This window comes from Diabrotica undecimpunctata, chromosome 7 (assembly GCF_040954645.1).
Source record: "Diabrotica undecimpunctata isolate CICGRU chromosome 7, icDiaUnde3, whole genome shotgun sequence".
NCBI lineage: Eukaryota > Metazoa > Arthropoda > Insecta > Coleoptera > Chrysomelidae > Diabrotica > Diabrotica undecimpunctata.
In genome coordinates, this window is record NC_092809.1 from 4,136,197 (window position 1) to 4,160,407 (window position 24,211).

Here is a 24,211-nt window from a genome sequence, read left to right on the forward strand (position 1 = left end):
AGCGCAAACCGGTCGATTTCAGGTAAGGGCGCAAAACGGTCGAGCGCAAACCGGCCGTATTCATTCAATATTACGGTAAATGGTTCCAAATTTTTCAATAATATTTTTTTTCTTTTCAGAAATATGCTTAAACCTATAGCTAAATTTTGGGAATATGGCGGTGGAAAAATCGTAAGTACTAATTTTATAGCTTTGAATAATTTGATACAGCAAACAATTAGTTAACTTAATCAGTATTCCATTTAAAATATATCTCAATGATCCTAATTACAGGGTCCAACTTTCGGATGGATAATCCGTCTGTCGGTAAAGCCAAGAAAGGACGATTTCTTAAGTTGAAATCGAATCTTCAAATATAACCTATTTTCAATTAAATTGATTCTATTTCCTATCCTATGTTGCGTAGAGGAAGAAATAGTAGGCAAAGAGTCGTTTCTCTTTTTTCAAAAAGATATTAATAAAAATGCTTGAAGTTTTTTTCTTGGATTGGGTTTTATCTATCTAAATAAAAATCTAAATATCAAGATAAAGATAAAACTTATCCTCTAATCTTTGGTAGATTTGTTGATGTACTTAATTAAATCGTGATAAAGAACGAATATTTGGTTAATATCGCAGGTACATTTACAGAAAATATAAAATAATACCATTAATGATAATACTACAAAAGATAATTACATAAACATTTGTATTGATTTATGGAGAATAACTACTGAGATATTAAGATTTTAAGAATAGAAAAAAATTCTTGACGTCAACACGCAGATACAAAGTTATTTTAAATCCATAAGTAGCTTTAAAAAATCGTAAAAACACATATAAAATGCATGCGGTTTTTTAATGTTCTCATAGCCACAGAGATCGTATTGCACTACTATAATATCACAGTGTACACACAAATTAAAATCGACCTTAGGATAGGCAATTTATTAACCAACAACTTTAGTTCAAGTTCACGAAAAAAAAAATCAATTATATTTGTCGGAAATTATGACACAAATATATCGAAACACGTCAATTGTTATTTTAATGATTCTAGAAAGTTACGAATCCAGTTTTGCAAACAAATTAAAAACACTCAGATTTGTTATTAAACAAAGTACAATAAAGTAATGATATTTTTGTTTGTATAAATAATTTTTTTTTCTATTTTTATTCAATATAAAATTTTGGAACCACTTGAGTACTTCCCCGTACGACTATGTCCTTGATGTACATGTAAATCTGCTCGAAAAACTTTCATATAGGTATTATTCCAAAATTGTGGCTGTGCATCAACGATATTTTTTTTCATTATGTCCTTTTGTTTATCATCATCTCCTTATTCTTTCTCTATCTATCTATATAAGGATTTTTACAGCTGTCACCGCCTTCCTTCTTTCAGCCAACGTCTCCAGTCCTTTCTGTTCTGCCATTCTCCATCTCTAAGGTCTCGTCTTTCCATGGCCTCGTCCACTTCATCCCTCCATGATCTTCGGGGTCTACCTCTTTTCCTCCTTCCTATTGGACTCCAATCAGAAAACTTTGTTATCCACCTTGTATGATCTGTTCTTCTCACATGTCCATACCAAATTAAACGTTTTTCTTCGATGTAGCTGAGTATGTCTTGTTCTACTGCCAGTCTTATTCTTTCTCTTTATAATCAATTCTACTTGTTCATTGGCTGATTAATACCTCTATGGAAGGTTGTCACTCCATTTTTTGCGCGGTCGTTGAAGAGGTTGGAGGGTTGATCTAACCTTCTAATAGAGAGTTATAAACCAGGACAGCATACTGTGTGAAAATTCCTGGAGGGGTCGATAAGATTCTTTTATTTTTGATTTATTTTGGACTTTTCTTTACATTCATCTGTTTGAAAACGGTCTTGGAGTCACGTGGATACTTTTATAATTCGAATTGTTAATTTTTTTATAACGCTCAGATAGCCAAGTGCCAATTAAGAAGTTCGTGTACCTCCGATACATATAGCATCAGCGCGACACTGGTCTACCTAACCGATTTTTAGAAAGCCACTAACCCCTACGAGTCCGACACCATTTGAGGGTAGCACGTTGCACGAAGCATCGTTGGGCTTCACCCTACCAATTGTACCTGTGTTATGTTACAAACAGCCGTCCGTTATCCACCCCAGAGCGAAAAGGTAAGAGCAGGTAGAGGAACTCAACCTCGCACGTAGACAGGTAGTCGCCAAGAAGCTACCCTGTACCACTCTTAGATCTCCAATAGACGTATACGGATTGCAGCTCGTTTATTCTCACTTTGGAACGAAAGTTCTGTGGAACGAAAGTAAAGTGTTCCCACGAGAGACTCGTCTCAGATATTAGGAGTGCAGACCGAAGCGTCCTGCTTGCATTTCTACAAACCCAACGGCTCTCCACCTCTCATTTATTCCCATTTGTCACCTCTTACGACCTTCTTCTTCTTCTTTTTATATAGACATGACTCCATCTGTTTTTTATTGTGCCTCCAGTAAGTTGTCGATCCATCGTTTTCGTGGCCTTACTACTGATCATCTTCCCATTGGAGAACCATCTCTTGCCGGCTTTAATACTCCATTTGTTGTCATTCGGCTTATATGATCGTTCCATTGTATTCTTCTATGTGTTTTCACATAGAAGAGTGTTTTCATCGCTGCTGTTTTTAACGCCTTTTTTGTCCTCTCTGTGTCAGGTCTGGCTTCTGCCGCGTATGTCATTATTGGTCTGAAGACTGTTTTGTAAATACTGCCTTTCATTTTTCTCCCGATATTTCTATTAATCCATATTGTTTCATTCAAGCAACCTGCGGCTCTATTTGCTTTATTCATTTGATCTTTCACTTTAGAGCTTTTCGTAGCCAGATAATGTGATAGCTAGATATTTACACTCCATCACTTATTTTATTATCTGACCTTCCAGCTCCAATTTACATCAGTAAATTTTCTGCTATAACCATGCATTTTGTCTTTTTTTTTTGGGGAAATTAAGATGTTAAATTTTCTGCCGGTTTTATAAAATTGGTGCAGCATACTTTGTAAATAATCTTCGCTCTATGAAAGTAGTATTGCTTCGTCTGCATACCAGATTATTTTAATTTGTTTTTTCTCATTTTGTATTCTTTTGTTGTTCTTAGTTTTTTATTATTTCATCCATAATCAGGTTGAACAGTAGAAAACTTAGTTTTTTATTATTTCATCCATAATCAGGTTGAACAGTAGAAAACTCCGCTATAATCTCCGTCGGAGAGCCAAGTGGGACAGTCGACCGACTCGTATTCGCTTTACTGTCGAATGGTTTAGTGGACGATGTTTCAGGCCTTGGCACTGGCCAAAAGTAGTAGTTTAAAATTCTAAATAAATCTACTGCTCAGACTATAATACATATCTGACCGACTTATGGAGGACAGTAGGGTAACAGACAAGGGATTGCGGCTCTATCATACTTCCAGAGATCCTCACCGGATGGACATGTAAACGGCTATATATATTTATAAGGCAGAAGTTCATAAAATATGTTGTGGAAGCATGTAGTAAACGCTGAAACTAACTCCATCGAAATGGTATATTCTTAGTAAAACGTACAGAATCTACGGTTAATTAAAAGTTTTAGCAAAGTCCTTATAAACTTTATTGTGAAATACTTTTGGTAGATAATGGAAACCTAGAAAGAAGGCCAGATAATCGAGCTATAAAAGTAGTCCACAGATGGAAGCCCCAAGGAAACAGAACAAGATGCCCTGTAAAAGATGGATAGACGACGTAGAGAGGGATCTTAAAACCATGAACATCAGGCAGTGGCGAAGGAAAGTATCCGACAGGGTAGAATGGAAGAACGTTAAGAATGTTAAGCAGGCCAGGACTCACAAAGGGTTGTAGCGCCATTAGAAGAAGAAGAAGACGATAATGGAAAGAGAAGCAGAGGAAGACCACAAATGAGATGAGATAATGACATTAAGAAGATCGGAGGACACAACTGGAAGCAATTGGCTCAAAATGGATTGAATTGGGGGGAGGCCTATGTCCAAAGTTGGATTACTTAAGGCTGAAGAAGAAGAAGAAGATAATGGAATTACACTAATCATGGTTACCATTGTAGGATATAATTTTCTTTCTATCAGCAGTGTCCAAGTCTTATATTTAAACAATTCAGAGTTTGTTCTAGCTATATCACAATTACACCCAGAAAAGCCCTCTAAAAGTAAAGTTTTTGTCGCCAATAATTAAAAAAATTAATAATGTATTAAAACTACTCGTTTCCTCTATTTGACTTTATTTATGTTAAATTGCTATTAAATGCAGTGATATGAAAATTATAAAATAACGTCGCATTTTTCAGTTTTTCTCGTTGCTAATAACCCACATAATAATATTGCAAAATTTTCCGTAGCCGGTACTTATCGATTTCCACATGGTTTGTTCGGAAAATTGACTTTTTTAAGTACTGACGTTTAGATGCACGCGATCATACATAAAAATTAAGTATCCCGGTGATGGTACCAAAATGGAATATTCACCAGATGGTACAAGCTTACCAGAAATTTTTGATACAAGGTATTTTGTATTTATTTGAGAACATGGAAATACATGTTTTTGTCGATAGATCTGTCATATTTTTAATATACAGTAGAAAATTTTTATGTTTTTAGTTTTTGTTAAATGTTGATACTGCAATGGACATTTTTTGTACCAGATCGTTATATATAGATGTTTTAATTCTTTTTCCGAATATTCAGGTTCACATATTCAAGTAGTCTGATGGTGTTAAGAATTGTACTGTTTGTTGTTTGGATACTTTGCTTCATCCTAATACAAAGATGTCTAAGCTTTCTTGCCTCATATAACGTTCTAACATTCCACGTGCATATTTAAATTTTTTTATGTTCATTTAACTTAAGCGAATTTTTATAGGAATTTTGCTAGTTGGCTAGCAGGAAAGCCCTATGATTTTTCTTGGCAAAATCTTGGGTCTGAATCCATGATCAATAACTGCTATTTCATCGCTATTGTTTGATATGACGATTTTTCTTGAAATACCTTTAGGAATCTTTAATATAAAGGTTTTCCGTTGCTTTCTATATCTCCAAGCCGTTGGCCGTTTCAGAGTTCATTCGCTTATTGGAACAATTTCTTATTCCATGGACAAGGGTCTCCACTTATTCTCTTCTTAGTTCGTCAACCGAAGCTAACAAAAGACGGACTGCGTATTACGGCCGTCAGTCGATATGGCAAGGGGGAGTTAAGCTATGCTTATTTAATGGAGGCAATATTCACCATGTTCAATTTACCAATCACCAATCCATGAAATGGATTATCTGAGACGAATCTGCGGTGGATCGAAACTGGAGAGAGTTAGAAACGAACAAATAAGAAACGAAATGAAAATGGAGCGAAATATCAATGATGACATAGAAAGAAAACAAATAATCTGGTTCGGACATGTTAAAAGAATGCCAGAGTACAGATACCCTAGAGGAGTACTGGAATGGATTTCTCCTGAAAAAAGAAAGAGAGAATCACCACAGAGAAGTTGGCCCAACGATATTGATGAAGCAATGGCGGCAAGAGGCAACTGCATAATATGACAGAAAAAGATGGAAATTAGGGGCGGAGAAGCGGCGACAGCCGTAATAAATCCATTATTATATATAATATTCACCACGTTACAATATTTTCCTTAGGCTATTGCAGCATTTTGTAATGTCCAGATTACAGGAATACAATCCATATGACGGAACCAACTGTAACATTTTTTATAATAATCTTAAGGCTCTTTGTTCGAATTTTTCTATAAAAATGTATGAAATAAGCGGACTTAACGGACGAAAGATAGCAACGAGAAAGTTTGGTGATTTTTTCTCGTTAATTACATACACTATTAAAGCTCAACAACTGGTGCCATACCAAATAATTCTTAGTGTTTTGGTCCTTTGACGATCCTTTTATTTACATAAATTTCCTGGAAGTAATTATCGCTATCTTTGGTTCATTAGTAAAAATTTAGATCCACCTGGATGAACATAGTAGGACGGAGTTCATAATAGAGTTTTCACTGTAGCCTGTTTAATTTGGTGACTAAGAAACTCATACTTGCTGACTAAGAGACTTAGTTGTAGTCCTCCAATAACAGTCGGCTGAGAACCCAGAGCAACCCAAAGCTTTACCAGACCTCCTAGTAGTTTTTTATCTTGTTTACCAAGACATGGTAATCTAACATTCAAATCAAGGCTTATTAGTGCCTTTGACTTTAACGACCACAATATTTTGAAAGGAAGTTGCAGTTCTGTTCTTTATTGTATTTTTATATTCGGAAGTACTTGTAGATTATTTACAGCATCTATTAAATCAAGTTTCCCTAAAAAGATAATTTGTTTCCAGGAATAATCACCTAGCTAGTATCAACATTCTGGTTTCTCATGATGCTGAGCTTTCTTCTTAGAATTTCTGATAAGCATTGCAAACATATTTCAAATTTATCTATGTTTTCGCAAAGGATACAGGTTTCTGTTTTGGGACTAGTGGCCCTTCTTTAGTATGCTAGATATTTTTTTTGGAAGCAGTTTCATTAGTCGTTGACTCCGTTTTAAAAATTTAAGAAAAATATGTTAAAAATCCTGTGGTGAATCGTATGTTTATAACCAACGTATGAAATTGTTTGCGGAAATGTAGTAAACTCAAAAACCATTTAACTGTTTAATTATATTTAACAATACTCCACGTTGCATATTCGTTTATTTATCGACCGGCCTTGATAATGAACTTCACTTATTTTATGGTAGATGATCATGAATCGAAATTATAAGCTCATTAAAATAGATTTACATACATAATTTTTGTACTTACGTTGTTGAAACGGAGAATTACAATAATTATTGTACCATACTAATAATGTATTATTGTTGTTTAATTTATTGATTGATATATTTGTTCAGCCTTTTTTAAAATCAGTTTCTTTTTAATTATTTGAGTCATCTAAAAGATTATTCTTCATTTATATTAGTCATATATTTTGTAGTTTTTTCTCGACTTTTATAAAGGAAAAGGAAAATTAGGATTTTTTGCCAAATGGGATCTCTCTTGAGTAATGTTGCTTTTTAAAATTTGATCATAGTTTTGTAAGCTGAAAGCGCTCAGACAGGAATGAAAATTTTTTATACACTTCAAAAATACTTTTCCTTTTCATTTTTTTATTTGTTATAAGTGTTTACAAAATGTTGATTTTTAGGAGTTTGTTATTCTTAAATTCCCTTTTACCACAACCATCGCATATTTTCCCAAAACTACAGCTTTCATGCATCCAACATGAACGTTTGATCCAGTCATCTATTTTAGTGGTTTGTTCGTAATCTTCATAACAACCCACACATTTATTTTTATTCAAATAGAGTAAATTATCTTCATCATCACTGTCCTTACAAAATGGAAATGCACTTGAGGGTTTCACTAGTAAATTTTTTCAGTAAGCTGACCTTTTCTTTATTTTAAACCTTTCTTGTCCATTTTTCTAACTGTTTTTTCCTTACCTCTTTTCTTGTCTTCTCTGTTTTTCTTCTTTTCTTGTCTTTCTTTTCTCTTTTCCTTTCATTCTTTTTTCTTTTCTGGTTTTATCTTAATGCTTGACTTTTCATCTTTTTTCCTTTTAAGGGCAATTGAGTTTCATGTTTCTGGAGAGTTTGAAACTGTTGCTATAGTTTGAGATTTTTTTTAAAGTCTGAACTTTATTGACACACAAGTCACTGGATGTATTTTGTCCAATATCTTCAAGCAGATTAAATTTTCAGATAGGCCTATAGGCTCATTATCTTATTGTTTAGATAACCCAGGCACATAAATATCTTCTAGCTTTTAAGTTATCAGAATTGATCTCGAGAACCAGCAACAGTGATACCAGTCATAATATTTTGGAAAATATGAGATGTGTCTTAAGGTAAAGAGGCTGTGGATTCTGACAGAAAAGTATATTCTAGTGCTGCTTCAGATCCAAAAGGAATAATTCTGCAGGTTAAAGAAGACTTAAAGAAAGCACGATCCAATGGTTGAAGCCAATGGCTGGTGTGGGGAGGAATACTCCTTAAAAATGTTTTAGTATTTTTTACAAGCTTAGCATTTTAATGAAACTAGTATGCGATGTATGGTGTCCATCTAGAAGAAGGAGTACTTCTCATGCTGGTTTTCACGGAGTAAAATGGATTTTTATCTATTCAAAAAATTAATCAGTGTACATGTAGCCAGATTTTGAAAAAGCCAGAAGTTAAGTATAATAAAAATTATCAACTCACCACAAGGAACAAAGTTTTCTTCTAAATTACCAGTGAAAATCATGATAAAGACTAAGCAACCTTCCGTCTACTCAAGATCAACAACTCCACATACCAACGACAGCGTTGCTGTTGCAGACTAGTGAAATATTCGACAGGTGCGTCTATATTGGTGGTCCATCTATCTCCGACCTGCACTATAATAAGTGAAAGCACCTTATTGAATTTAATAGAATAGGTTTTGTGTTAAGGTCAAACTCGTTTATGTTTCTCCAACTCATAAAATTCCCAGATCCTATGCAAGCATGTCTCCGATTTTTAAATACTTTTTTATCCTAAAAGCACTTTGTAGATCGATCTTTTTTACGCTGTGTAATGGTGGAAAGTACATAATTATCTCTAGGACTGACAGTAAATATTATTTGTTACCACGAAGTCTACGATACCTTCAGAAAGGCATTAAAAAATATATTTGTTAGGTCTGAATTCCATGTAACTGTCCTATTATTTATGATAACTCAAAAACCTCTTCTAAGAATGGTGCTTGGGATGTTACCTTTTGTGAGCTACAGAAAGATTACGGTGTACTAGGGTATTCCTAGTACACTGTAAAGCTTAAGAATGGCAGCCCAATTTGTTGGAATTCATAAGCTGGCCTTTCTAAGGGACTCTAGTTTCTATCATCGATACTTTCAGCGATAATCGCTGCTGTGTCATCTGCATATCTGATGTTGTTGACAGTTTCTCCCCCAATTCGAGCCCACATTTCCCTTCAAATCCGTCGTAAAATATTCTTTTCGAGTACACGTTAAATAAAGTTGGGAATAACCCACAACCTAGTCTAACACCTCTTTTATTAACAATTTTGTCTGTTTCTTTGTCGTTTCCCCGAATAGAAGCTTATTGATTCCAACATAGAAGTTTAGGAAAATCTCAGATCTCCATCATCTATTATTTCTAGATAATCAAACAGTCTATCATGTTGCACTTTATCAAACGCATTTTCAAAATCTATAAAGCAGACGTAAATGCGTTGGTTTATGTACTTTCCATGATCTTTGACGTAATGTGAGCATTGAAAATAAAGCTTCTCTTGTTTTCAATGATTCTCTGAAACCGAATTGTTTATTTGCCATTATTTCTTTACATTTCTGATTAATTCTATTAAGAATTATCTTAAGAAGCAGTTTGGAAGAGTGACTCATAAGACTAATTAGTCTAAAGTCTTTATATAATGATATATTATGGTTTTTGGTGATGATGTATGTTTTTTTCGAAAGCCATCTGTTATTAACAGAAAACCCTGTACCAGCTTATACAGGTCTTGTAGATGAAGACACCATGAAACCCCGATAAAGGATATTCCCCCATTATATGCAGATATATCTTGAATGGCGTATTTCTAGTAAAAAAGCATGTCTTCTACTATAATGGACATTTAAAAATAGTACACTATCCATATTTTTTGTTTACTTGTCATAACTTTGTTTGGCATTGTGTTTTGTACTACTACAGTAGGAGTAAATACAATTACCCCAGTCGTCAGAGACGAAAATGCCGAAAATGTTATTTTAGAACGCTAAAAAAATGCAAAAAAGGTTAATTACTTTTACCCCTAGGGTTTCCCCTAAAACCTCCAATGTAGAGAGGGAAAAACGAAAATAAAAAACGATTTACCCACAATCTGTACCCCATATATTCTATCCCATGTATTTTATTCATAGAAAAAAAAATGTTTCAAATAAAAAATATAGCTAAAATCATTTGGAACAAAAACATTTATTGTAGAGAGTGCAGCTTTCGTAGCATATTTTGTATTTTGCCGTAAATGAAATCAGTTTTTATAAAGCTGTTAAATAAATAAACATGGCGCGATTTTTGCCATTTTTATAATTCTCATGAGATCAATATAATGTATCCCTTTCATTGATCGATCACTCTAGAATTTCCATAACTAGAATCTAATCTTCAAAACCTTTAGCATGAAATTTTAGTTTTGAATTTTTGCAACAAATGTGAGGCGTTTGAAATATATTAAAAAAAACATTGAATTTAAACTTTTACATTACAAATAATTAACTAAAGCTACTCTTTTTTAATTACGCAAGTACGTTTTTCAAAAGTACTTAAATTCTGCTATAAATTACACCAAAAACCGTCTTCTTGAAGGCATTTCCAGAGACGTGCGATCATTTGTAATGACTGTAAAAGTTTAATTTTGCGTTTTTAGTCATAATTCAAATGCCTCATATTTGTTGCCAAAAATAAGTAATGGATTTTTATGTTATGACTTTTGAAAGCTGGTCTCCAATAATGAAAATTTCACTACAATTAGTCAATGAAAGTAATAAATTTTATTGATCTTACGAGAATCGTAAAAAATGGCAAAAATCGCGCAAAGTTTATATTTACTGAATAGCTTTATACAAATTGGCCTCGTTTGCGACACAATACAAAAATTGCAAACGAAAGCTGCTCTCTTCGCCTTTAAAACTCATTTTAATTTTTGTCGATAGGACACTCTGATCAAAAGATATCAAATTTTACTGTCTAGTTGATATAAATTTTATTTATTGATTTCGCGAGGAACTGAAATTCAAAATCGGCGGTTACTTCAAGCATTATTTCTAAGAAAACGGTTTATTCTGCACAAAAAATGATTTTAAACATTTTTGTATGAGGGGGTTTTTAGAGAGAAGCTCAGGGGTTAAAGGAGTAAACCTTTTTGTATCTCTCATGTGGTGTCAAAATTAATATAAATTAGCTGTTCGTATAATTTTTAGGGGTAAAATCTCTAACGACTAGACTAAATACCATATTTATCAATTAATTAGTGATTCTGACACATAATATAAAATAAAAATTATGTAAACAATACTATAAATCCAATTAAAAATAACAGTTAACAATCAATTAAATAACAATCAATTATTATGCTATAAACAACTAATCAACTTTAATTAAGAAATCAAAACTTTTAATCCAACTTCCTAGTTTTGAGGAAACTTATACATTGTTTTTGTAAATTACAGCTACGTTTTTTGTGTATTAATTTTTTTTGGCAAGAATAAATATTTTAATGAAGTCTGCTAAATCTTTAGGAAACCATTAAACAAACCTTGGATCATGTCCACGCCCAAATTTAACACCTCGCTCACCAACTTCGATAAAAATAAACATCCGAAAGAGATCATTATAAATGCATTTAAAGACATTATAGATACAAATAAATACGACCTAATATTATACACGGATGCCTCAAAAAATGACACAGGAGTAGGCTGCTCTATTACAACCTCTCATTCACTAATTAAGTCATCACTTATACCAGCCATCAGCAGCGTTCATACTGGCGAGTTATTTAGTATATTGCAAGCTTTTAACCATATATCTCCACCTAATAAGCAGGTTGCCATATGCACAGACTCTTTAGCATCAATCTATTCTATCAAAAATATATTTACTGATCATCCAATCGTCCAAAAGATCCTAGACTCTTACCAAATTATCTTGTCCCAAAACATAACAGTTACCATAATCTGGCTGCCATCTCATATTGGTATAGACGGCAATGAAACTGCAGATCACTATGCTAAACTTGCTACAGCATCACCTGAAATCACTGATAAAATTCAAATTTGTAAGGACCTAAAATCATATATTAAAAGAAGAACCAGACTCCTTTGGCAGCAGCATTGGAACTCTAACCGTTCGATCTTACACGAAATACAACCGTCAATAACCAGTCAGCCTACATTTGACTATTCAGCCCTCTCAAGACGAGATCTCATTGTGATAAGACGACTTCGGATAGGACATTCAAAACTCACACACGGCTACCTAATGTCCTCTAGCATCCGTCCCTCCTGTCAAATCTGCCAATCATATTTGACAATCAAACATATTCTCACTGAATGCCATCAACATTTGGCCAGAAGATTACAATACAAACTCAAAAGTGAAGTACGAGATATCCTAAACAACCCTGACCAAATAAAAGCTGTGCTACAATTCCTTAGAGATGAACACTTATACCAAAAAATATAATTAGATTTTAATTTAGACATTGTATAACATATTATTATCATTCCGTATTATTGTAACATATTCTTAATGTAACACTTAATGTTTGTGTAATGAAAATTCATGTTATAGTACCTGTGTAAGTGGCCATAGTAGCCGAGCACGTTAAAGTTGAAATAAAAAAAAAAAAAAAAAAAAAAAAAAAAAAAAAAAAAAAAAAAAAAAAAAATAAAAACGGTGAGCCCAAAGTAAAATATACATTGAACAAATTATGCAGTCTCTTAAATTAAAAAAAAAAACAAAAAATACTTATTAAAGTAGGTAGATAATTATAATCAAAGGTATAGAGATATCACAATAGCAATCCGAAGATTTCTTACTTAAAATTCCGATAATTGCCTACTGTGCTTTTTACAATATACAAAAGCAGATAGATTAATGGATTAGCCTAAGGATCATTTACAATTTGAAAAATCTACGACAGGTCGACCTATCTACCTACCACGGCAAAAACACTTAGCAAATTAGTTTCCATTACTCATATATAAATCAGAAAGACGTTTAAGATTTAATTTCAAGGCAGGGCACCTGCCACCCGCTTATACGTATTTCGACCTCATTAGGTCCCATCAGAGCGACTTATTTAGAAGCCTCTGGTTTAAAAATAAATCTTTCCCGTCAAAATAAAATAATTATAAATCTATCGGCCGGTTTCCGAAACGTTATTAAAATCTCCAATCATGTAATCAAGTATCAAATTTGATCAATTGTTAACAAGCGACAGGTTTCCGAAACGAAAATTATGGTAAAATTACGTGATCACCGATTATAGATTATTTGACATACGATTTTATATGGAAACAGTAGAATCGATTGTAATCGTTTATTATTTCTTTATGAATTGTTCTTTATCTTGCTCTAAATTAAGAAAGTAATGTTGCTGTTTCACTTTACCATCATTCCTGTTTATGTGTAATCTGCATTCTGAAAATCAACAAACAAACATAACCTAACTAATTAATAATTTTGTGTCGTTCGTTAAAGTTTACCAATTTGTCATTTATCATCTTTAATTCTTAAAATAAACCTTTGTAACAATATTTTTGGGTTCTTTGTAAACAACAGCTTTTTATAAAACACCTTAGGTTTATGTATCTTACAACATAACCAAAGATTTTATTTTATTTACTTATAACCATTGGTACATAACCAAAGATTAAAGATTAATCGTCCAAAAATCTCAGATTACCTGACAAGCTAGTATGACAGAAGTCTGACATAGATAAAACGATAATTAGCGTTTCGGAAACCCAAAATACTTCTGGCAGGCTGTTAATCATCGGTTATTTGCTTGTTAGATTAATTAATGTGTGTTATGTGATTGAAGTTTGATCGATGTTTCTGCAACTCAAAATGCATTTAATCGACTGTTAACAGTAGATTACCTAATTTTGATAATGATTAGCCTTTCGGAAACCGGCTGTTAATCTGCCTCAGCAAAGGCCGAGGACAGATTTCGCAGTACACTACCTTCTCCATTGTTAACTTTACGAGTTCCGCCAGATTATTTGGTATTCCCAGTTCCTGCATTCGTTCAAAGAGCTTTTGAGATAAATACTTTTTATTTCAAAAGTCCGTTTTTGAACAGACACGAAATAATATTTAGTGTGATCCAAACGCGTATTCAGTGTGTGCAAGTACTTGGAGGGGATACGAGAAACGATCGTGCGCGTGCAGCACTGAAATATAGCAGCTTGGTTAGCATATTTCATAAGTAAATATTAAAGAAAATGATGTGTTATAAATCCCAGCTATTGCTGTGTTATAAATTGTAAAAATACAACAAAAAATAGTAAATTCAAGTTCTATCGGTTTCCAACTTCTAGCAAAAATTATTGCAATGAAAAAAGTGGATTAATATCATAATAGAGCAGAAGTAAGCAACATAATCCCAATTCTACATTCTCACGCCCAATTTCGTAATAAGTTTGACGTGGACATTAAATTAAAGTTCACTTTGAAGTGTAAATTTCAATAAGAATCATGTTGGTTCAAGTTTGTTTACAATTTTATTGTTTTTTTTTTAATTTTTTTGTTTGAAAAAAGATACAGTTATACAATTTAGTCTAAAATGAACATTAGTAAAAGTGTACTTTAGGTTGTCATTATGAAATCAGGCGTGAATCTCGCTTCAAAATATTGATATGATATGCAATTATTAATTGAATTTTACAGTGGATATGATAGTTGGTTGAAAAGGAATTTTATGATTTATTTCCTGGAAATCATGTTAATAGTAATAGTGCAATTTAATAATTAATTTTATTTACTATATACAATGTTTGCCTTTTAATAACCTCATATGTCGCTCTTAGGAACTTGCACATAGCGAATAACAATCTTGCGGTATTGAGTAATATACATAATATGCATATACATTTATTATAAAAATAAAATGACTTTTAACAAATGTCATTTTATTTTTTTAACCTTTTTATAATAACTCGAGAACTATTGAATCGATTTGGCTAATTTTGATTTTGAAATATTTGGTCCAAAAAAGGTTTTAAAAAGGTAAGAAAATATGATTATTAATCATATTTTCTTACCTTTTTGATAAATTTTTGTAAAAAATTTATCCAAGTGTTGCTACGTCAGTAGCAACCAATTTCTAATTTCATAAGATCTACCGAGGTAACTTTTTCCGAGCAAATTTAAAAGAAATCGCTGGTAAAAAGCATTCAAAAGCTGTTTTTAACCATTGAAAACTGCGTAGGAGATTTCGACACTAAGCAGGTAGCGACTAAAATTTAATGGCAATTTTCGACACCAGCCCCAATTCCCGTTTTTATCTTACAGGTATATTCGACAAAAAATAAATATAGCTGCTACATAAATAAAATACCATAATTAATTAATTAATTTATTTTAATAAAAGTAATGTGCATTTTATTTCTTTATAACTGTAATAATATCTAAATATAATACAACTAGTACCTAATTTTTGTACATTTTACCGTTAATATACTTGTATACAATGATTTATTTGCTATTATAGGAATGGTAAGATACAGCTTTTATAAAATCTAACCTACGTATTTGTTGGGATCGTAGTTTATCCATCATTTTCTCCAAAAATGCCAATTTAGCCTTAACAGTAGTATATTTGATTTTTGCTGGTATATGTAAACTATTTATTTTGACATAAGTGTCTACTTGAAATTCTTTTAACTTTTCAATAAAAATAAAAATAGAAGGATGTGTTGAATAAAAAGAAGAATTAAATCTCGAATAAAAGGATTCACAGGCATTTGTGGTCCTCGCAATAGACGGATTCTGATTAGACCATATGTGTGGTGGAAATAGAGCGCTATCGAAAATGTAATTTTCCAGTAAATAATCTGCATATATATCAAGTGTTGCGTTTATTGGTTTATATGACATTAAATCATAAAGAAAGCATTCTTCAACTTCTGCTGGATTTAAATAAGTTAAACCAAACGTATGCCTTAACAATTTTCCAGTTTCTGAATTTGTATCCTTATATTCTTGTACCAAACCCAAAGATTGAATTTTTTTAAACCAGTTTTGGTGTAAGTGAAAACGGCATCCACTAATTTTTGCATTGGGCCACATATACAATAAAGCACAGTGAATTGCTTTTTCAAAGTCCACAAATATTTCAGTTGGCTCTAATGATAATTGAAATGTTTCAAAAATCTTAGACCTTAATAAAGAAAATAAATTTTTGTATGTCATTGACAATTTGTCCTTTAACAAACAGTATGCTAAAGGAACATAATGTCCATTTTCCAAGCCATGTATAGTAAATAATTGTAGAAAATATTTGGTACTGTATGAAAATGTACCATCCATATACAAAGTTTTTAATTTACACAACAAACGAATATTTGTCTCGCATGAAAATACAATTACATTTAATTCAGGACGATTTAAAAACAAAAAACTTTCATTGCGACAGGTTTTAGGAGAATAATTACTAACCGCGTTATGGACTTCTGATATGCTTCTTGGTAACGGACCTGGTAACAGTTTACGACGACAGTTGTAAATGTTCTTTCTTATGCTAGCTATGTCAGGAACCGTCAGCAAATTGGCATCACACTCAGCAACAGCAGTTCTTGTAATTTTGGCAGGCTTTTCCGATATGTCCTCTTGGGCTTCTTTAACATGCATTGGTTACCATCTTTACTTCAAGCTTTTTTAGATCGGCTTCATGATTATGTACCAAATCACTTCTTGTGATGGTGAGGTCCTCACAGCCTATTGTAAACACTTTTGCGGAACACTTAGTGTTTCTTTGGATGCAGCGCCAAAATATCTCGCCGCTTTTTAACACTTTCTGTTTCGAGAACGAATGATGCTCCACCACTAATAAATCTCGACCACGGGAACTTTTTATCAAACTCATTTGTTAAATATCCGTATACGTGCACAAGTCAACGTCAAACAAGAAATAAATTACAACTGAAATAATTTAGTCACAAGTACACAAGTGCCACGCCCCCCGCCTTGACAATAAATATTGGGAAAACCCGCTTGTCCTGCTTGGGTGCAAATGTCCATCGCCGCTAATTACCTACCTACCTGCTTTACGCCGCGGTGTCGAAATTTCCTATAATAAAATTTGACCCTTCGATTACCCCAGGTACAAAGACAATTTGGTGTCGAAGGTTCGCCCGCCGTGAAAACTGGTACCTAGAAAATCCCCATTTAGGGGATTTTAGCTACTTAATAGAAATTTCAAAGAAATTTCCCCTCACCCCTGATGGAAGATGCAATCATAATTTGAATGTAGTTACGTTGTCATTGTCCCATTGTATTCCATCTTAGCTAGTCACGTCTTGGTTAGAGTTTTCACGCATATTCAGTTTAGTTTTAGACTGCTCTCGTGTGGTGTTTCGAGGATTCGTGTAAATTGTGCAGTGATCGGCAGTTTATATATAAAAAACTGTGCGGTAAAAGTTTGGCTAGATCTAAACTTAGTTGTAATAACAAAGTTAATCATTAAATTACGTATTGTTTAATGCTTTTGTTCTTATTTCCCACGTTAGTGGGTGGTCCTTCTAATTGGAATTAATTACATTACTTAGTACGCTCTACATGGTAGTAAGCTCGCCTTAAAGCGTAAATTTGTGGGACAAATCTTCCGTTTATTTCTACCACCTCTTAAAGTTTTTATTCTAATTACTTTAAGTAATACTTAAAAATTTGTTAATTCCTTACTTTTGCACTTTATGTTTAACTGATTTCATCTATTACATAATAAGCTTATGTACTCGTTTCGTCAAATATTATTACTCAATGGTAATACTTTTGAATATTGACCGTTCTTTTTTCGCGCTTTCTGAAGTATAGTACAAATTAAGTCAACAAAAATTGCAAAAATATAGTATTATCAAGATAATTACTAATTTATATTCCGCATATAAATAGTTAACGTTAAAACAAAAATGGATTAAACTAATTGGTGGTGTTGATAAATATGTATAAATATTCTATGAAAATATTCTAATTAATTACTACAATTGTAAGGAAAAAGTATATTTTCTGAGACACACCCGAGAGTCAAAAGTGAATTTAAATTATGTAAAACAAATTAAATAAGCAAAAAATTATATCAGCGTTGACAATATGTAACTATTTTATTTCAATATACATATTTATAGGCACAAGTTAGCAGCATTTGTCTGATGTGAACAAAGATTAATAGAGTACTATTAAAATAATGTTCTGCTAATTATATTTTACTAATCTAATTAGAATGTACTACATAAATAATTTTTACTCACACTATCACAATTAAGTATATTGTAAGCATTATGCAAAAATTTGAGTAGCTATGTCACATTACTGTCCAACACTAGAATAGGAACCTGAAATATTCAGAGCATGTTTCAGTCTGGTAAAATGCACAATGTTATTTAAGAAATGAACAGGTTGAATATCAATGTACTGGGTATCAGCGAAGCCAGGTGGCCCAACAGAGGTTGTTTTTTAACAGACTAAGCCACAACATATTATTTTCGTAGCGAGAATAACCAACATAGACACAGAGTGGCAGTAATAGTTAATAAAAAAATTTATTAGAGCAGCGGAAAGCTATTTTCCTATCCCAGAAAGGGTAATGGTACTGAAGTTGGTGACATCTAATGCCAAACTAAATTTAATACAAGTTTACGCTCCTACGGCAAATGCCGACGAAGAAGAAGTGGAATTATTTTACCAAGATATCAAAAAGGCACTGAGAATAACGAAAACAAGAGAAATCACGATAGTCCTAGGTGATTTCATGCAAAGATTGGAAAGGAACAAAGCGGAAAGTGTATAGGAAACTATGGGCTGGGAAATCAAAACGAGAGAGGAGACCGTCTGTTACAATTCTGTCAAGAGCAGAACTTGATTATTACAAACACATTTTCCAAGTTACCAAACAGACGACTGTATACATGGCGATCGCCCGCAGATATATCGGAGAAAGTAGTCAGGAACGAGATAGACTATATTATGATCAATGAAAAATACCGTAATGCTGTTAAAACCGAGAAAGCATAGTCTGGATCAGACGTGGCCTCAGATCACAATCCACTTATCGCCAAGATTACACTCACCCTTCAAAGACATCAAAGAATCCCTACAATAGACACAACAAAACTTAAAGAACCTAGCGTAAAAGAATGCCTTCAACATGAAGTGTAAATGAACTGCAGCCAATTGAACACAAAGAACTAAGATCGACTAAAACTTTGTTTACTGGAACCCTTTAAAGACATACTAAAGATTTCCGCAAGGAGAAAAAAAGAATGGATGAATGACGAGATACTCAATATGATGGAACAACGGAGACAATTTAAAAACAAAGACAACAATAAATACTAAGAGGTAAACCACCAGATCAGGAAGATGATAAAGCAGGCAAAAGAAAAATACTTTGAAGAGAAATGCAAAGAAATAGATTCAAAATAAATATGATCTGTTTAACCTACACAAGAAAGTTAAAGAACTGGTAGGACTAAAAAAACAAAATCTCACTGCTGCACTTCTGGATAGACACGGGACTACTATAACACAGACGAACGAGAAAGTTAAGGATGGGCAGAATATATCGACGAACTGTTCGATGATGAAAGAGGAGATCTTGAGCACATAGAACTTACGTCAGAAGAAATAGGTCCATATATTACAAAAGAAGAAATATTACACGCATAAAAAATAATGAAGAGCGGGAAAAACCCTGGACCTAACATGCTTTCTATAGTAATGCTAAAAAATCTAGATGAGAAGAACATTGATGTTTTAGTGACACTCTTGAACCAAATTTATAGTTCAGGTGTATTGCCCAAAGAGTGGTTAACGTCGATTTTTATTTGTCTCCCAAAAAAGAAAAACGCAAGAGAATGCAGCGATTACCGCACCATTAGCTTGATGTCTCATGTGTTAAAGTTACTACTAAAAGTCATTCATAACCGAATATATCACAAACTGGACATAGACGTTAATGATACACAATTTGGTTTTCGCAAAGGCCTAGGAAGCTCTTTTTTCACTTAACATACTGATTCAAAGATGCCTGGATGTCAATCAAGATAAATACGCATTAATAAAGCATTCGATAAAGTACGACATGAACAATTAATAAATGCCCTGAAATCAAAGAAGATGGACTTCAACGACCTCAGGATCATATCAAATTTATACTATAAACAGCGAGCAAAAGTACGTGTTAACGAACAGCTGTCAGAAGAAATTGAAATTAGACGTGGAGTAAGACAGGGATGCGTATTGTCGCCAATTCTTTTTAATGCCTAGTCCGAAGAGATCCTGAAAAAAGCTCTTGATGATGAAACAGCTGAAATAAAGGTAAATGGAGTTCTTATTAACAACATTAGATATGCGGACGACACTGTGATCTTAGCCGAAAATATTGAAGATCTTCAGAGACTGGTAACCAGAATAGCGGAGTATGAAAAAGAGTACGGTCCAACAATGAACGTCAAGAAGACGAAATTAATGAGAATGTCGAAAAATCAAAGAAATAACGAGAATCTTTTAATAAACGGAACCAACGTCGAACAAGTGGACAAACATGCATATCTGGAAACAATGATTAACTCCACAAATGATTACATTCAGATCAAAATCAGATTTTTGACTTTGTTTTATGAAATGGAAGCTTGGACCATAAATGCGACTGAGCAAATGGCTTGATTAAGCTTGGGTATACAGTTTACTTTAATTGCTATCGACACATTTAACTTCATCTTTCCTCATTAGAGGTCTCTAGTAGCATACTCTGGTAATTATTTTTCCTATAATTGCCAGAGTAGTCGGTGCGTTTTGATTTAGTTTGAGTCTTCTTACAAACTCTCTCTGATGACGGGTAGATCCAGAAACACGTGTTAGGAAGTGGTAAGAGACTCAAATTGAATCGAAACGCAACCGCCTTCGTATATTTATCGTCCTTACTCGACGCAATAAGTACAAGAATGATGATAATTTATATGGGTAAATTATTGATGCGTAGTGGAATATAAATATTCCCAGCATCGCTCTGAATGGCTTGATTAAGCTTGGGTATACAGTTTACTTTAATTGCTATCGACACATTTAACTTCAAAAACAGATATTGTTTAAAAAAGAATAAATTTGTGCCTAACTTTAGAACTATGTCCAAGCCAACCTTCAGTAATTCAAGATAACAATTTAGCGGGTCTTCAGTTTTACCAGTTATTAATACAAATCTTAATTTTCCCATTTTTAACCAATTTTAAGAAACGTTCAGTAGATCTAAAACAGTTATTTATATATAGCAAGGTAATAGCATCAAATTTTGTCCCCGAGACTGTAAACAATATCTGGTTGAACAAACTTTATTGTGTTTATACTCATATAAAGAATTCGTATTTAGCTAAAAATATAAATAACTTCTTTTGATGGATTTGTCGTAATGGAAATCATTAATAAAAATAAAACAACCAAATAATGGTTATGAGCTCTCAGTATAAAGATAAATATGTGTAAATAAAATTTATGCCAGAAAAGGTAAACACGGTTGTGAACTTACCAGATACACTCTTTTTTGGGTAATGTACAATATTAATCGAAGTTTTAATACAGAATACACCTAAAGGTTACCATACATACTACGATAAATCGATAACGATTTAATTGTATCGTTTAAACTGTACATTTCTTTGTTCTTTCCACTACCACACACGTTACAATAAATCGTTACGATTTAACGGTACCATTAAAACTATACAGTTCTCCTCTTATCAATATTTAACAATTTTCATGTCTAATTTTCATTGTCCGTGATGGCTTCGACTGACCACGGCATGTTAGCTATCGTGAGATAAATATTCACCTTAAAAAGGATAAAACAGCGGAAAAATCATAGCATCTAATGTAAAGACCGGCTGTTAAAAGTAGAAGTTTATTCTCATGTTAATTTGTTGAACGAATTAAAAATGTTTTCAAAAGATTGACATAATTTTCCAAGAATGGATAATGACTTACATCATTTGTCTATGGTAGCGCCAATTATCGAAACGAAATGCGAAAGATACTGCTATGAGGAACGCGAGTTATTATACGAACATATATGTATCGATAAAACTGCGCATTTTCTCCGATTCCGATAAATCTATTGAAATTTTTGTACTGTTCCGTTGGACGGTACCGTTTTTAAAAATTCTAAAAAACTGTGCAATTTTACCCCATACACGTAGCGATTATCGGTGTAATTTAAACGGTACAGTTAAATCGTAACGATTTATCGTAGCGTGTATGGCGTCTTTAACATAAAATTATTTGCCTATATCATTTCATATATTTTTTATGTCTCTGTTATAATTATTTAACTTTTGAAAAATTTCATTTATACTTTAATGCAAATATATGATTAGGTAACAATAAAGCAATAATAAAAGCTGATATTCATATTGTCTAATAGATAGATACTCAACATAAATATACAATTTCTTGATCATTTTTATTATTCTTACGTTTCTAATTTCAGACAAATTTCCTGTTTCATCTTCACCTATTTGTCTCAATGGTGTTTTATGAAGTTAACGCTTCCCCTCTTTCGGGGACTTTCGGTTTCTCTAATGATTCTTACTACTCTTTCTGCTACCAATATATTCACGTGTTTTTTTTATAATACTCAATTATTAATACCTCCGGCCTTTCCTAGCAAGGTCAGTTGCATAACTTACATTACAATTATGGTATACTTATTTCATGAATATTGAATTGAAAAATCAAAAGGAATTCAATATAACCATCTGGATAGCTATAATAATACAGTGGAATTACCGTCCATCTTAAGAGCACTACAAGATTGCAGGGTCGACCACAGATATTGTAATATAGTTAAAAATATATATGAAAATGCCACAACAACCATAAGTCTACATTCAGCAACTAATAAGATAAAGATAAAAAGGGGAGTCAGGCAAGGTGATACCATGTCACCAAAGCTGTTCATTACCGTTCTTGAGTATGCATTTAAAAGACTAACATGGCAACAGAAAGGAATATCCATCGATGGAGAAAGATTAAACCATCTACGTTTTGCGGACGATATCGTGCTTCTGTCAGATAATCTGGGAGAGATCAAAGACATGCTCCAAGAACTGAATGACATACTACAAGAAACTAGGCTGGAGATAAATTTCGAGAAAACTAAAATGATGACCAATATGGTTCCCAGCGAAGAGATACAGATCAATAACAACAAGGTAGAATTAATCGATAAATACACATACTTGGGTCATGAAATTAGAATAACCAGAGACAACCAAACCTGCGAGCTAAATAGACGAATCACGTTGGGATGGGCGGCATATGGAAGGATGAGAGACATTTTTAAAACAAATACCCCAATTCACCTGAAAAGGAAGGCATTTGCCCAATGCATCTTACCAGTCTTGACCTACGGAGCAGAGACCCTAACTTTAACGAAAGCTACTGCCGAAAAACTGAGGGTAACACAAAGGCGAATGGAGAGATCAATGCTGGGCCTGACCTTGAAAGATTGCGTGAGAAATGAGGAGATACGCCGACGAACTGGCGTAGACGATATTATACTGCGAATCAATAAACAAAAGTGGAGGTGGGCTGGACATGTTGCTAGAATGGAAGACGGAAGATGGACGAAGAGATTATTGGAGTGGAGACCAAGAGCCGACAAGCGAAGTCGAGGCAGACCACCCACCCGATGGACCGACGACCTAAGGAGAATAGAAACAAACTGGATTGCAGCAGCTAGAGATAGAGAGAACTGGAGACGTTTGGAGGAGGCCTATATCCAACAATGGATGTGAAAATGGGGCTGGATGATGATGATGATGATAGCTATAATATCTATAATAAAACTAAAGAGAGGGGTTAGACACGGAGATTATATCTCACCTAAGCTATTTACTTAAAGCTCTAAAACATGTTCCGAACATTAGAGTGGGGAAATAAAGGAGTAACGACAGACGAAGAAAACCTGAATCACCTGAGATTTGCCGATGATTGTTAATAGCAAAAGACAGAGAAGAATTGCGGGAAGCACTATTAGACCTCAATACAATAATATAGAAAAGGTTGAGTTATATACTTAGGACAAAAAATCGAATAAACAAAGCTTAACTTAAAGGCTGACGTAAATAGAAGATGTTCCTTAGCATGGACAGTATTCGGAAGATTATAAACAGTATTTAAATCAAACTTACCAAATACATTAAAGGCAAAAACTTTTCGTTTTCCACAAACTCCAAGTGACACAGAGTGCTATGGAACTGGGGATGCTCAACATTAAACTCAGCGATCGTATATCAAATGAAGAAATACGAAGACTAACAAAAATTACAGATGTAATCCAAAAGATTGTCATGTTAAAATGGAATTGGGCAGGACACATAGGAAGACTGGAAGACAACCG

General features: G+C 33.3%; 1 protein-coding gene across 2 annotated transcripts in view; it reads left to right on the forward strand.

Annotated features, from left to right (window-relative positions):
* LOC140444918 (facilitated trehalose transporter Tret1-like) overlaps positions 1-24,211 on the forward strand; it is a 148,623-nt gene that overhangs the window by 77,398 nt on the left and 47,014 nt on the right. For both annotated transcript variants that reach the window (XM_072536614.1, XM_072536613.1), the window contains exon 2: positions 120-171. In XM_072536614.1, coding sequence (XP_072392715.1) covers positions 124-171 — 48 coding nt within the window. In that variant the 5' untranslated portion in view covers positions 120-123. The remainder of the gene's footprint in view (positions 1-119; positions 172-24,211) is intronic.